The 12,881-nt window shown below is 45.6% G+C and overlaps 1 protein-coding gene across 3 annotated transcripts in view; it reads right to left on the reverse strand.

Annotated features, from left to right (window-relative positions):
- Positions 1 to 635: 635 nt before the first annotated feature.
- Positions 636 to 12,881, reverse strand: part of Wnt2 (Wnt oncogene analog 2) — a 146,204-nt gene continuing 133,958 nt past the window's right edge. For all 3 annotated transcript variants that reach the window (XM_069307616.1, XM_045736051.2, XM_069307620.1), the window contains 5 exons: positions 12,330 to 12,498; positions 9,631 to 9,730; positions 8,914 to 9,069; positions 4,102 to 4,273; positions 636 to 3,777 (listed from right to left, as the gene is read on the reverse strand). In XM_069307616.1, the coding sequence (XP_069163717.1) occupies positions 3,626 to 3,777; positions 4,102 to 4,273; positions 8,914 to 9,069; positions 9,631 to 9,730; positions 12,330 to 12,498 (749 nt within the window). In that variant the 3' untranslated portion in view covers positions 636 to 3,625. The remainder of the gene's footprint in view (positions 3,778 to 4,101; positions 4,274 to 8,913; positions 9,070 to 9,630; positions 9,731 to 12,329; positions 12,499 to 12,881) is intronic.

A 12,881-nucleotide genomic window follows, 5' to 3' on the forward strand; every position in this document is an offset into this window, starting at 1 on the left:
TATATAACTAGTTACTCCAGTATTTTAACCGTACCAGGTTAACTGCTATTAGTGGCTAGCAGTGATTTTGTTAATTATCTATCTCCTCTATAAATTATTTATGAAATTTCAAGACTAAAAATTGGAAGAATATAATAGTTGTGAATATATGATAACCATATACTGGATCTGATATCCTATACAGGTGTAATATTCTAATTTATTCTTTTGTCATTCAATGCACATATAAAATATAAATTAAGCTTTATATGACATTAGAGTATTTTATAATGTATTGTAGACTCTCCAAGAAATTAGTTTTCTATGGTTACTTTTTTAATATAGAAAATAAACATTTTAAGGGTAACTACTCTATTAGGACTGTGGTCTCATACATTTGGCATTAGAGTGACTGGTTATACAAGTGTTTTCTTTATAGCATACTAAAATGAACTAAAATTATAATATTATAATATACAATATATATATATATATATATAATATATATATATATATATATATATATATATATATATATATATATATATATATATATATATATATATATATATATAATATATATTATATATATATATATAAAATTCTGATATACTAAAATGTAAGCATGTGACCCAGAGGATTAATAAAAGATAGAGAGTATTTTATCGAAATTAGAAATACATATCACATTACAATATTTGACTCACAACAGAGAAAATTATGAAACTCATATACATTATCTTCACCATACTCGTTCATGCTACAAGTTTAGGGTTGACTTGTTGAATTTATTTTGCCGGGGAACAGGTAGCCAGTGAATATATACACCTACTGGGGCTTATATCGAGGTCACCCCCCTACCTCAAAGGTCGAACTATACTGACTCTCCCCAGGATGCAAACTGACCAACTGACCACCACAAACTGACAAACTCCTGCGTACCTATTTACTGCTAGGTGAACAGGTGGATTAGGTGATGGTAAACGCGTCCTACTATTTCTGTTCCGCCCGGGATGCAAACCAGAAATTCTCGACTGTGAGTCGAGAAGGAACCCAACTCTACTACCTGGACCCTTGTATGCATAGCTAGAGGTACAGCAATTATATTGTTATGATTATATAAGGAGTTCAGCACAGTAATGAGTTTATATACAGAAGTGATGAGTCTGTGGCAAGTGTCTACATCCTTGGTGCAGCAGCTGCAGCGGTGAGAGGACAGGTGGCCACGTCCCTGGTGCAGCAGCTGCAGCTGTGAGATGACAGGTGGCCACGTCCCTGGTGCAGCAGCTGCAGCTGTGAGATGACAGGTGGCCACGTCCCTGGTGCAGCAGCTGCAGCTGTGAGATGACAGGTGGCCACGTCCCTGGTGCAGCAGCTGCAGCTGTGAGATGACAGGTGGCCACGCCCCTGGTGCAGCAGCTGCAGCGGTGAGATGACAGGTGGCCACGTCCCTGGTACAGCAGCTGAAGCGGTGAGAAAACAGGTGGCCACGTCCCTGGTGCAGCAGCTGCAGCTGTGAGATGACAGGTGGCCACGTCCCTGGTGCAGCAGCTGCAGCTGTGAGATGACAGGTGGCCACGTCCCTGGTGCAGCAGCTGCAGCTGTGAGATGACAGGTGGCCACGTCCCTGGTGCAGCAGCTGCAGCTGTGAGATGACAGGTGGCCACGTCCCTGGTGCAGCAGCTGCAGCTGTGAGATGACAGGTGGCCACGTCCCTCACCGCAGCTGCAGCGGTGAGAGGACAGGTGGCCACGTCCCTGGTGCAGCAGCTGCAGCTGTGAGATGACAGGTGGCCACGTCCCTGGTGCAGCAGCTGCAGCTGTGAGATGACAGGTGGTCTGGCAGGCTCAGAAAAATGTTGGAATGACTGAAGATTATATTTATTTATATGTTTGCGTAAAATACACAGTTAATCACCTCAAAGTCGCTTCACTTATGATTTTCACTCAATATTAAATGCTTGGTATACCGACTTTGTCAACGCACTTTTAGCATATTAAACACTCATACTGGTTTTAGAATAGGAAGCATGAGTTCTGTTTCCACAGCATTTTATGCTGCTTAACGATATCACACAAAGCAGAGAAGCAACGATGCTGTATCTGGAGTAAGTGCAATTTGTTTGAGCTCATGTCAGCAGGTGCCAGCTGGACCTGAGGTCATGCCAGCAGGTGCCAGCTGGACCTAAGGTCATGTCAGCAGGTGCCAGCTGGACCTAAGATCATGTCAGCAGGTGTCAGCTGGACCTAAGGTCATGTCAGCAGGTGCCAGCTGGACCTAAGGTCATGTCAGCAGGTGCCAGCTGGACCTAAGATCATGTCAGCAGGTGCCAGCTGGACCTAAGATCATGTCAGCAGGTGCCAGCTGGACCTAAGATCATGTCAGCAGGTGCCAGCTGGACCTAAGATCATGTCAGCAGGTGCCAGCTGGACCTAAGATCATGTCAGCAGGTGCCAGCTGGACCTAAGGTCATGTCAGCAGGTATCAGCTGGACCTAAGATCATGTCAGCAGGTGCCAGCTGGACCTAAGGTCATGTCAGCAGGTGCCAGCTGGACCTAAGGTCATGTCAGCAGGTGCCAGCTGGACCTAAGATCATGTCAGCAGGTGCCAGCTGGACCTAAGGTCATGTCAGCAGGTGCCAGCTGGACCTAAGATCATGTCAGCAGGTGCCAGCTGGACCTAAGATCATGTCAGCAGGTGTCAGCTGGACCTGAGGTCATGTCAGCAAGTGTCAGCTGGACCTGTGTTCATTTCAGTAGCAACCGGCAGGAGCTTCATGTCGTGGCAAACATGATCTTCAGGTATTTGCAACCAGGCGAAAGTAGAAGTTGCAAATATGGTCCTTAATATTGAGAAGCACGAGAGCCAATGGCTCTATGACATGACTTACAGCCACACCGTGGAGAGCGTTAGCTCTTACAAACACGTTTCTCAGTAGCTAAAGGAACAACCTCCATTAGTTGCAAGGGCCGACGGTAGGAGTAACACATTTAATAACTTTCGACTTACATTAATGGACTTGAGTACTGACGAATAAGACCCCAGCTAGTTACAAGCAGGACCTTATGCAGACTCGGAGAGGACCCCCTCTACCCCCCAGCAGTTTCACAGATGGCTTTTAGTAACTGCTAATGGAGGTTTTCAGTAGATATAGAGGACGCCTCTAACACCTACAGGAAGGAAATTCTGTAGCTACAAAGAGAACCTCACTGTAAGAAGAATTTTACTAATTTCTTGGAAGAATTTGCAATAGTTTTTGGAAGGACTTTTTGAAGTTGAAAATAGGTTCTTGTCTTGCAACTAATAATACCTTTAACAGTTGAAATGAAGCCTCTTCCGTTGCAAAGGTAAACATCTATAGAGATAACCATCACTAGCAACGAACAGCCTGTTCACCAAAAGCTTTAAGCAGGAGTTTAAAATGCATTACAAAAACGACCATAACATGTTATTAACAGTATCTTCAATAGTTCTAAACTCTGTTTTAATTAGTTTCTGATAGAACCTTCAGTAACTGCACTTGCGCTAGTTTAGCATAGGCTCTCCATAAGTTTGAAACAGTTTCAAACAAGCCCTCCATTAAGAATGAAGCAAGACCTCTGCTATGATGAAACACAACCTACTCCAGCCTCAGGGGGAAGCTCTTCACTTGCAGGTGTACTCCTCCGTCTCCTCCTGGCAGGTGTGACACTGGACGTAGCAGCACCAGTAGAACTTACAGTTACACTGCCACTTGCGGGTGTACTGGTGGGTGTTGTAGCCGCGACCGCAGCATAGAAGGTCGCACCCGTCAGCGCCTACAGGAGAGATGTGGAATTAAAGTAGCTTTGTGCACGACTGTAATAGTAAAGAGCAGAGAGCTGGAATAGAACTACAAACCAGCTACTGCAGGGGTTGAGAGCAGGGAGAGGCAGTAGAGCTACAAGCCAGCTCCTGCAGGAGAGTGACAGGATTGGAACGACGAATCTTTCCCTAAGATTATGAGGGTGGATCTTTACAAGACAAAGTGAACAATATTCACCTTGTGACAACCATCTTCATCTTTCAATTTTGTTTATAAACTAAAATCCTGACGGAGTTGGAGCTAACAGCTGGGGCAGAGGCTCCCAAGGCCCACCTACCTCTCGAGGTCCTGTTACAGCGCCTGCCGACCGTGCCTAGCGATCCCGTGGCAGGGTTCATCTCGCAGTAGTTCGGACTCTTCTGCAAGTACACCAGGTGAGATTTGCGCGGCCGTCGGGCGCGTCTTTTGGCTCTCCGCAGCTGCAGGAAGGGCGGGGACCTCCTCGGGCTCTACAGGAGGAGAGTTCGTGGCAAGTTATCGTCAACCAAAAACCATCACAGAAGTAAAATTTAACATTTATTGTCTTGGAAACTGTTGCAGGATTTTCTCGTCCCTAAATGACTTAAGCTTCAGTTACGAACACAGATACTTGATGCATCTATTCACTTGTTGCTCACTTAAAAATCAAACAATTAATACCAAATTAAAATATTATCTCGAGGTTGAAAGTGACGATGAACAGGTCCGTCCGGGACCTATATCAAGTGGAGACTGAGGACAGGCAGGAGAAGCACCACTGCGAAGTCAGACAGCAGGCCAGGTGCAATTTTGGGTTAAATGCACATGTGGAAGGGGTGCAGCTGTATGGGATGAGGTTAAGGGTTCTTAAAAGAACATAAAATAAAGTTTGCACATTAATATGCAGTTACAGTCCCGCTCCCGTGCCAGCTAAGTCCACTACGGGCTCACCATAGCCCATGCTACTTGGAACTAGCTGAATCTAAAACAACATTAACATTCGGGCTAATCATGCCCGTGTCACGTCTTGAGTGACTTAATCTTCATCAATCAATCAATCAATTAACATGCGAATGGGTTATGGAGGCCAGGCTATATGGGGGGGGGGGGGGGGAGTTAAGGGACTGATGAGTTATGGGCCAGAGTTCCCAGGCGGGAACACCCAACACGGCGAGCACTGTGTCCCCAGCACCGTGATCACCACCTACAGCTGTGCTTAGTAGTTCTCACCCCACTACTTACAAGGGCATGACTGTACTCCAACATGTACGGCAGGTTATCCTTATATGGACGACTTACGTTGAAACTGCCTGAGGCTAAACTTTCTTTTGTATATATTTTTTTTTTTTTTTTTTTTTTATTTTTACATGCAAGCATGCGTAGAAAGTACAAGAAAAACAGAACAAATATAACATAGAACAAAGTACAAAGCACACATATGTACAAGGACAAAGGAACAAATCAATAGAAGACCAGCCAGAAGGGCTGACCACAAAAAAATGCATATACAAACAATACACAATTAGTAACACAGTGTAAAACAAACATAAGGGAAAACCCCAGGACAAAATGCACACAAAACAAACCTGCTAACACCTCAAATACATACAGAGAGGCGAGAAACATACAAGAATAAGGACAATAACAATAAAGAAAACAGATCCGCCATAACAAACGGAAGGCAAAACAGAAAGAGCACACGCCAACAGCCTGAAGGGCACACAATATGACAAACAAGTGCACACGACATCCAGAACCGAACACACTAACGCATAGGATCCGCACACCCCCCCACGAGCCATACAAAAAAAAAAAAAAAAAACAAACCGGAGCACGCAGGAACCGGGAAACAATACCCACCCCACCCACCCACATACACACCCCACAACCAGGCAACACAAAATACATAGAAATCACTTGCGAGGAACCTCGTAAGAAATGTACTTCTCCGGGAACTGCTCACGAGGATATTTCGACTTGTAAGCTTCCCAGACGAGATCTTCAAGGTCGGTAGGGTTTTTGATCCCCCGCGCTCGAGCGGGTATCATAAACTCGGGAACATCTATATCTGGCGGCATCGGCCAAAGCCTAAGGTCACTGACGCAAGTCGCATAACGAGGCTGGGGAGCGCCAACCACGCCCTTCGAGGAAGCAGATGACACCGGAGAAGCGGACGAGGGACGCCGAGCCTGCCACGCCTCCGCCATCGGAGCAGGTGTCGGACGCTGAGACGACAGCACTTCCACGGATACCGCAGGAGACACGGAAGGGACTGCAGGAAACGGAAGAGGCGGCAAGACCGCTGCCGAGGAAACGGGTAACGAGGAAGGGGCCACAGAACATCCAGAGCGAGCATCCTTTCTCAACAGCACCACCAGGCCACCCCGCTCACCACCAACTACAGCAGGGGGAACCACCGCCCACGAAGAACCGGAGCCATCCGACGCAGGACCCTCGGACACCGGACCAGAGGTTGAGGCCGAAACGCCGGCACCGGCATCCTCAGGCAAGTGTACCTCCGCCACCACCGTAGTGTGCACCACATCCGGAGCCACGCCACCGTCAACGGAAGGACGACACTCGTCGAAGTCGCCAACATCAGCCCACACAGAAGAACGCCGGGAACGCTTAGGCTCGGGCCGCACATCATCAGACCCGGAGGCAGACTCAGCGACCCGCGCAGCACCAACCGAGCGAACCGACGCACGCCGCAGCACGGCAGCCTCCTCAACCACACGGGGCACCAGGCCAGGCACAGGAGGGAATTCCGGATCCACCTCAGCTCCCAGCACAGCCGGGACAGACGGCGAGGGCGCAGGGACCGGGACAGACACAGCAGAGGAAGAACTGGAAGACGAGGGGACCGAGCAAACGGCAGGCGGAAGAGGCTCAGGGACACCAGCTGGAGCACTAGGCGAGGACCCAACCTCCGGAGGAGATGCGGCAACAACAGGGGGCGCAACAGGCGGAGCAACAGCTGCTACAGAGGGCACCTCCTCAGCCGAAGAGACGTCCATACCCACCGAATCATCCCCCACAGGAAGGGGCGGGAAATCCTCCTCACTGAAGAGGTTCACTGGTGCAACAGGAGGCGCAGAACAGTCAGCAGCCTGATGGCCCAAAAGACCACAACGATAACACGTCCGCGGCTGACGGGCGTAAAACACCCGAACGTTGAACCCCATAAGGCGCACAGAGGACGGAATATCCGCCCGGAGTCTCATGCCCAGGGTGCGAATGTTAGACCTCACACCCTTAAGAGGACTAGAAGACACCACGTTCACTCTCACACTAACAACTGCGCCAAACCGCCCGAAATACCGCCGTAGCAGAGCCTCTGGAAACTCCAAGGGAGCCCCATGCACACTGATGTAAGTAAGTGCACCACTTCTATCCGAGAGGGTGACAGTGCCCGCACCATCCGGCAGGGGCAGTGTCCGCCCCTCGTATCGCCGGAGAAAATCGCGATACGCCGCCTCCTCTGCAAACTTCACAATGGCCCTACGGGCCGTTACCAACTCTACCCCATAAATCGCAAACACAGGGACAGAGAGCAGTTCACAAGCCAGGGCAATCTCCGGGTAACCAGCCCGCACAGAGAACTCTAGTCCCACAGACTGAGCCCGGACGACTGGGGGTAGAGGGACCCCCATCGTAACGCCACGTCAGCACAGGCGAGCAGCTTCTTTTGTATATATTGGTGCGCTGAACAGGCCAACCTGCCGCCCAAACACTCACAGTAACTATAGTACGCAATCTCCCCTACAACACATCAATATTTTGCATAAAAATTTTTGTCGAAGCCTGAGAAAGTAGTCAAAACCCAACCTAATTCTCCCTTGGCCTAATACAGATCATTCCTGTACTGAATTATGCCTAAGATTGCGTATGTTAAGCCTAGGATTGCTTATTTATGCCTAGGATACGTTGTTAGGTTTATTGTTACTTTATTTAATTGTATTACACTCTTTAAAACTTCGAAAGTACCAAACCTTTTGTAAACAAAGGTTTTGTTGTTTGTACTCAAACAATAGTAGAACAAAATTGGGGGTAGAAATAGCCTAAACTACTCTATCTCTTTGAGATATATTCTTTTCTTGTCTCAATAAACATACTTGAACTTGAACTTGAAGTAGAACAAAGGTTCTACTATTGTTTGTAAACATCAGTTCAGATTTTGTACATTTCATCTATAGTCTTACATAACCCGTACATAAGTCACGTTTTCTCGACTACATAACCAGGACCTCAAAATACCTTTTTTTTTTGAGATATATACAAGAGTTGTTACATTCTTGTACAGCCACTAGTACGTTTAGTGTTTCGGGCAGGTCCCTGGAATACGATCCCCGCCGCGAAGAATCGTTGTTACAACCAAGTACACATTTTACTGTTGAGTTAAACAGAGGCTACAGTTAAGGATTTGCGCCCAGTAAATCCTCCCCGGCCAGGATACGAACCCATGACAAAGCGCTCCCGGAACGCCAGGCGAGTGTCTTACCACTACACCACGGAGACTGCAAAGACCTTCGTCCACAGGACCTGCCCTGCCAGCAATATATACCTTGCCTGTATGTAACTCGTATTTACATGTACGAGTAGACTGTAACTAGTCTATTATGTATTTTATGAACAGACAAATACGAATTTGCATAGCAAGTTATTATATACATACTTATTAAGCCAATATTAACTGCTATTCATTTAAACAGAAGTCAATACTCGATTGTTTAATTATACTCGAGGCCTTGAAGCCAATACTCGATGGTTTAATTATACTCGAGGCCTTGAAGCCAATACTCGACGGCCATACCAAATTGTTTTGGCTAATACAAACAGCTCACCCATAATTAACGTTGTCAAGTATGTTAATAATTAGAGGCCTACATATTAAATAGCAGGTCAACACCACCTCTGATCCAAGAGTGAAGTCAAACCATAGTGACATTCCTCATTCCATTTGCGTGTTTGTTATGTACATCGAGGAATGGAGTTGACCTACTAATGTGTATTCCTTTCATTATACATATAAAGTGTACTACCTGGTACTGAGCAGCCATTATTAGTGCGGTTAAGATACAACCTCTGGCGGGTTATTAAGACCACAATGATAGCTTACTGACCAACGTACCTTGTGGACGAGGACGGGCTTGGCCCTGTTGTACTTGTGGAGGAGGTGCCTGCCGATGGTGGTGAAGGGCGGGAGAGTCCTCCAGCAGGTCTTCATAGTGCAGGAGCCTGACACCCCGTGGCACTTACACTCCGTCCGTAGGGTGCTTCTCACTGCCTGGTGGAGGGAGGGGAGATGTGAGGGTTCTGCTCTCTCTCTCTCTCTCTCTCTCTCTCTCTCTCTCTCTCTCTCTCTCTCTCTCTCTCTCTCTCTCTCTCTCTCTCTCTCTCTCTCTCTCTCTCTCACTTCACTGCTAATATGAGTGCAGTGAACACATGCAATAATGCTGTATGATCCTTCCTCGGGAGAGTCCCTAACAACACTCCCGGTCCAAGGGAAGTATCGTACGCTACCCCTCACTCCAGTCACTGGTGGGTCCCTGACTCACCAAGGGTCACCCATGGGGTCCCTAACTCACCAAGGGTCACCCATGGGGTTCACGACTCACCAAGAGTCACCCATGGGGTCCCTAACTCCCCAAGGGTCACCCATGGGGTCCCTAACTCACCAAGGGTCACCCATGGGGTTCACGACTCACCAAGAGTCACCCATGGGGTCCCTGACTCCCCAAGGGTCACCCATGGGGTCCCTGACTCACCAAGGGTCACCCATGGGGTTCACGACTCACCCATGGGGTTCCTGACTCACCAAGGGTCACCCATGGGGTCCCTGACTCACCCGTCTGCCGGCGTTGTTGTTGTGAAGGTTCATGAGAGCGCGGGCGTCGCCTTCCTCCTCCCGGGCGTCCAAGAACTTGCGCGCGAACTGGATGCCGAAGCTGCGGGAGACGCCACCTCTGTTATAACCGCTCAAGTAAGGAACACTACAGTAGGTCTACTGGCCTATACGACACACGTCCTATTTAGACCCCCACTATTTTCACTCATGTATTTATACAATTTTTTAAAATATAGTTTTGACCTCAGTATTGCCAGCTGGAAATTTATTCCATTTGACTGCAACAATTTGCGAAAGCAACATTTGTATGTATCCTTATTACATAGGAATTTCCTCAGTTTATAACCATTGTTATGAGTTCTGTCTTGGTATGACAATTTCAAGACCTTATTTATGTCCCGTTACAGATGGCTTCCATTACCTTGTCCCCTTGCTGTGTTCGACTGTCTCTCCCCCTTGTCCTGCGTCTCTCCAGACAATGTAAATGATGTTCTTTTAACCTGTCATTGTAAGAAATATTCCAATACTAAGGATCTACTTTTGCCATTGTACATTGAATGTCTTCGAGAGAATTCGCGTCCATAACGTAATATTCAAAGCGAGAGTTTACTAGCGCAAGATAAAAATATTGATAATATTTGTGCACATATTGGCACCAGTCGTAGATATTAGGCCTACGTAGAAGAATATAAATTTACGGGTACAAATCATGCAACAATAAACTCTGTAATCATTTCAACTGTGCCTCTGACAATGTTGCCAAGAGTTAACTCTTAGCGTCAGGCCAAATAAACTGTAAAAATGAACTTGGGAGAGTTAATTTTTCAACTTCCTTCTCAAGTGAAGAAAAAATGTGAGAAAAAATAGAAAAGATTCCTGCTAGAATCATTAATCTCACTCTTTTGGTCACATTCAATAATATATATATGATAAGGTTAGGATAAGGCCCGTTAGTACGATAGTTTCTTGACGATGGGGGCGCTTACGAGAACGGGCTGAGACACCGATTTCTAGCAAACTGACCAACCCGTTCTCACAAATTTAATTTAATAAGTCAATATTGACTTATTAAATATGTGCATAGGTGACATACTTAACATAATAGTTTCCCTTGAAAAGCTTCATAGAAAACACGGACCTTACCTAACCTACTTAGTATGTTAAGATAAACATCTTATTGCTTCGTAATTACAATTATTACCTAACCTATACCTATAATAGGTTAAGTAACAATTGTAATTACGAAGCTATAAGATGCTTATTTTAACATACTAAGTAGGTTAGGTAAGGTCGGTGTTTTCTATGAAGCTTTTCAAGGGAAACTATTATGTTTAGTATGTCACCTATGCACGCAACTAATAAGTCAATATTGACTTATTAAATTTGCGAGAACGGGTTGAACTGTCGTTGATAAATATTATCTAGATATCAAGCGAGGGGTGGCAACAAACCAGGGGTCAGATTCACGAAGCAGTTACGTACGTACTTACGAACGTTTTTTATCTTAGCATCTTCGTAGCGGCTACGTCGGTATTCAGGTAGGCATTTAAGAAGGAAAATCTTCATAGGTAAACCGCCTCGATTTAAGGACAGGCTCGACCACTTGTAACTTTACGTAAACTGGATATAACTCAATTTTTCTCTACTACACAACACGGAGGATCGATTTTATTATAAACAAAACATTTTAGCTGGAGAGTTTCGTCAAGAGGAGTCCTTCGTATTAACTATATATGCATTCTCTGCTTGAAACTTGTAGTTAATATGTCTTTTATGATAGTAGAATGTTTTATAATAGCAAGATATTATACCAGTAGTTATTAAGTAAATAAACACTGGTGAACATGAAATAATAGAGGTTATGAACCTGGGCTGGTGGGAGCATTTACTATCACCAAATGCCCCTGTTCACCTTGTAATAAGTATAGCTATGGGTGTACCTTAGCTATACATACCCCTTTTTTACTTATTTTGTTTGGTTTTATTTTGAAATTAAATCTGGGTGAGACAAAAGAAAAATATGCTGGACAAATGATCTTAGGTAAGGATAAGGGTAAAAACTTTAAAAACTTTTCTCATTGAATACTTAAACCTATAATTATGACTATATGGACTATTATGGCCTGTTAAAAAAGAGAGGGGGAAGCAGGGGTCCAAGACCTCTTCCTATTACACAATTTGGCTGTGTAACAAGTCAGGCCCTTGGGTAAATTTAGGTAAATATATACGTAAATAAATACCATCACTTCTCAAATCTTGGGAGCGACAAGGAAAGCTATACACTATCTCTTAGAATTACGTAGGTAAACAAAAAATGTAACATATTTGTTTACTACAATGTCGGTGCTGACTGTACAAGTTGAAAAAACATAGTTTTACTACGAAATATACTAATTTTATAAGAAAATTCGACGTAAATAAGTGGCAAGTGATAACGGATAAGCTCCGATATGCCAGCGTCGTGATTGGCAACAGCTGTAAGATGAAAAATGTTACCTTCTCTCTGATTGGCCAAACTAAAAGCCCAAGTGACATCTAGCGAGACCTAAGTGAACTACTTAAAAATCTTCGTAAGTATACTGTTCCGAATCGCCCTTTGGCGCGTTCTTAGCCAGTACTTAGGAGCCTTTGTAGCACACATATTTACGAAGAGATAGACGGAGCTTCGTGAATCTAGGTCCAGACCCGTGATGACTCACCTGACGTCAGCGCTGCAGCCGCCCCACTTCCAGCCCGCGGCGCTGTACCGGCCCCGCTTGCGGTCGTCACAGCCGCAGGTGGATATGTTGCCGCGGGCGCAGGACGCCGTCACGCTGTACGCCGCTCCCGCGCTCACCACCGCATACACATACGCTGCCTCGCGGCTCCCTGCGGACACTCTCTCAACTTCAGCGAAGTATAACACCTTGAAATACAACCTTAAACTGTATATAAGAGAGAGACACACACACAAGCACACTGTAAAGGCTCCAGAGACATGCAACAAGGCTAATTCCAGAGATGAAGGACTCAAGTTACATGGAAAGACTGAGTAGGGGACATGATGACGATATATAAAATTCTAATGGGAAATGACACAGTAGTCAAAGAGGGGCAGTCTTTAAAGCTAACAACAGCAGAATGGACACTTGAGACACATGGCTGTATCATGACCATACAGGAGCCAAGGGGGGACACATATGGAAATATGTAAACATTTATGAAATTAAATCAAGCCAAATAAATTAAACAGTAATCAAGCACAAACAACA

Source organism: Procambarus clarkii, chromosome 6, assembly GCF_040958095.1.
Source record: "Procambarus clarkii isolate CNS0578487 chromosome 6, FALCON_Pclarkii_2.0, whole genome shotgun sequence".
NCBI classification, from domain to species: domain Eukaryota; kingdom Metazoa; phylum Arthropoda; class Malacostraca; order Decapoda; family Cambaridae; genus Procambarus; species Procambarus clarkii.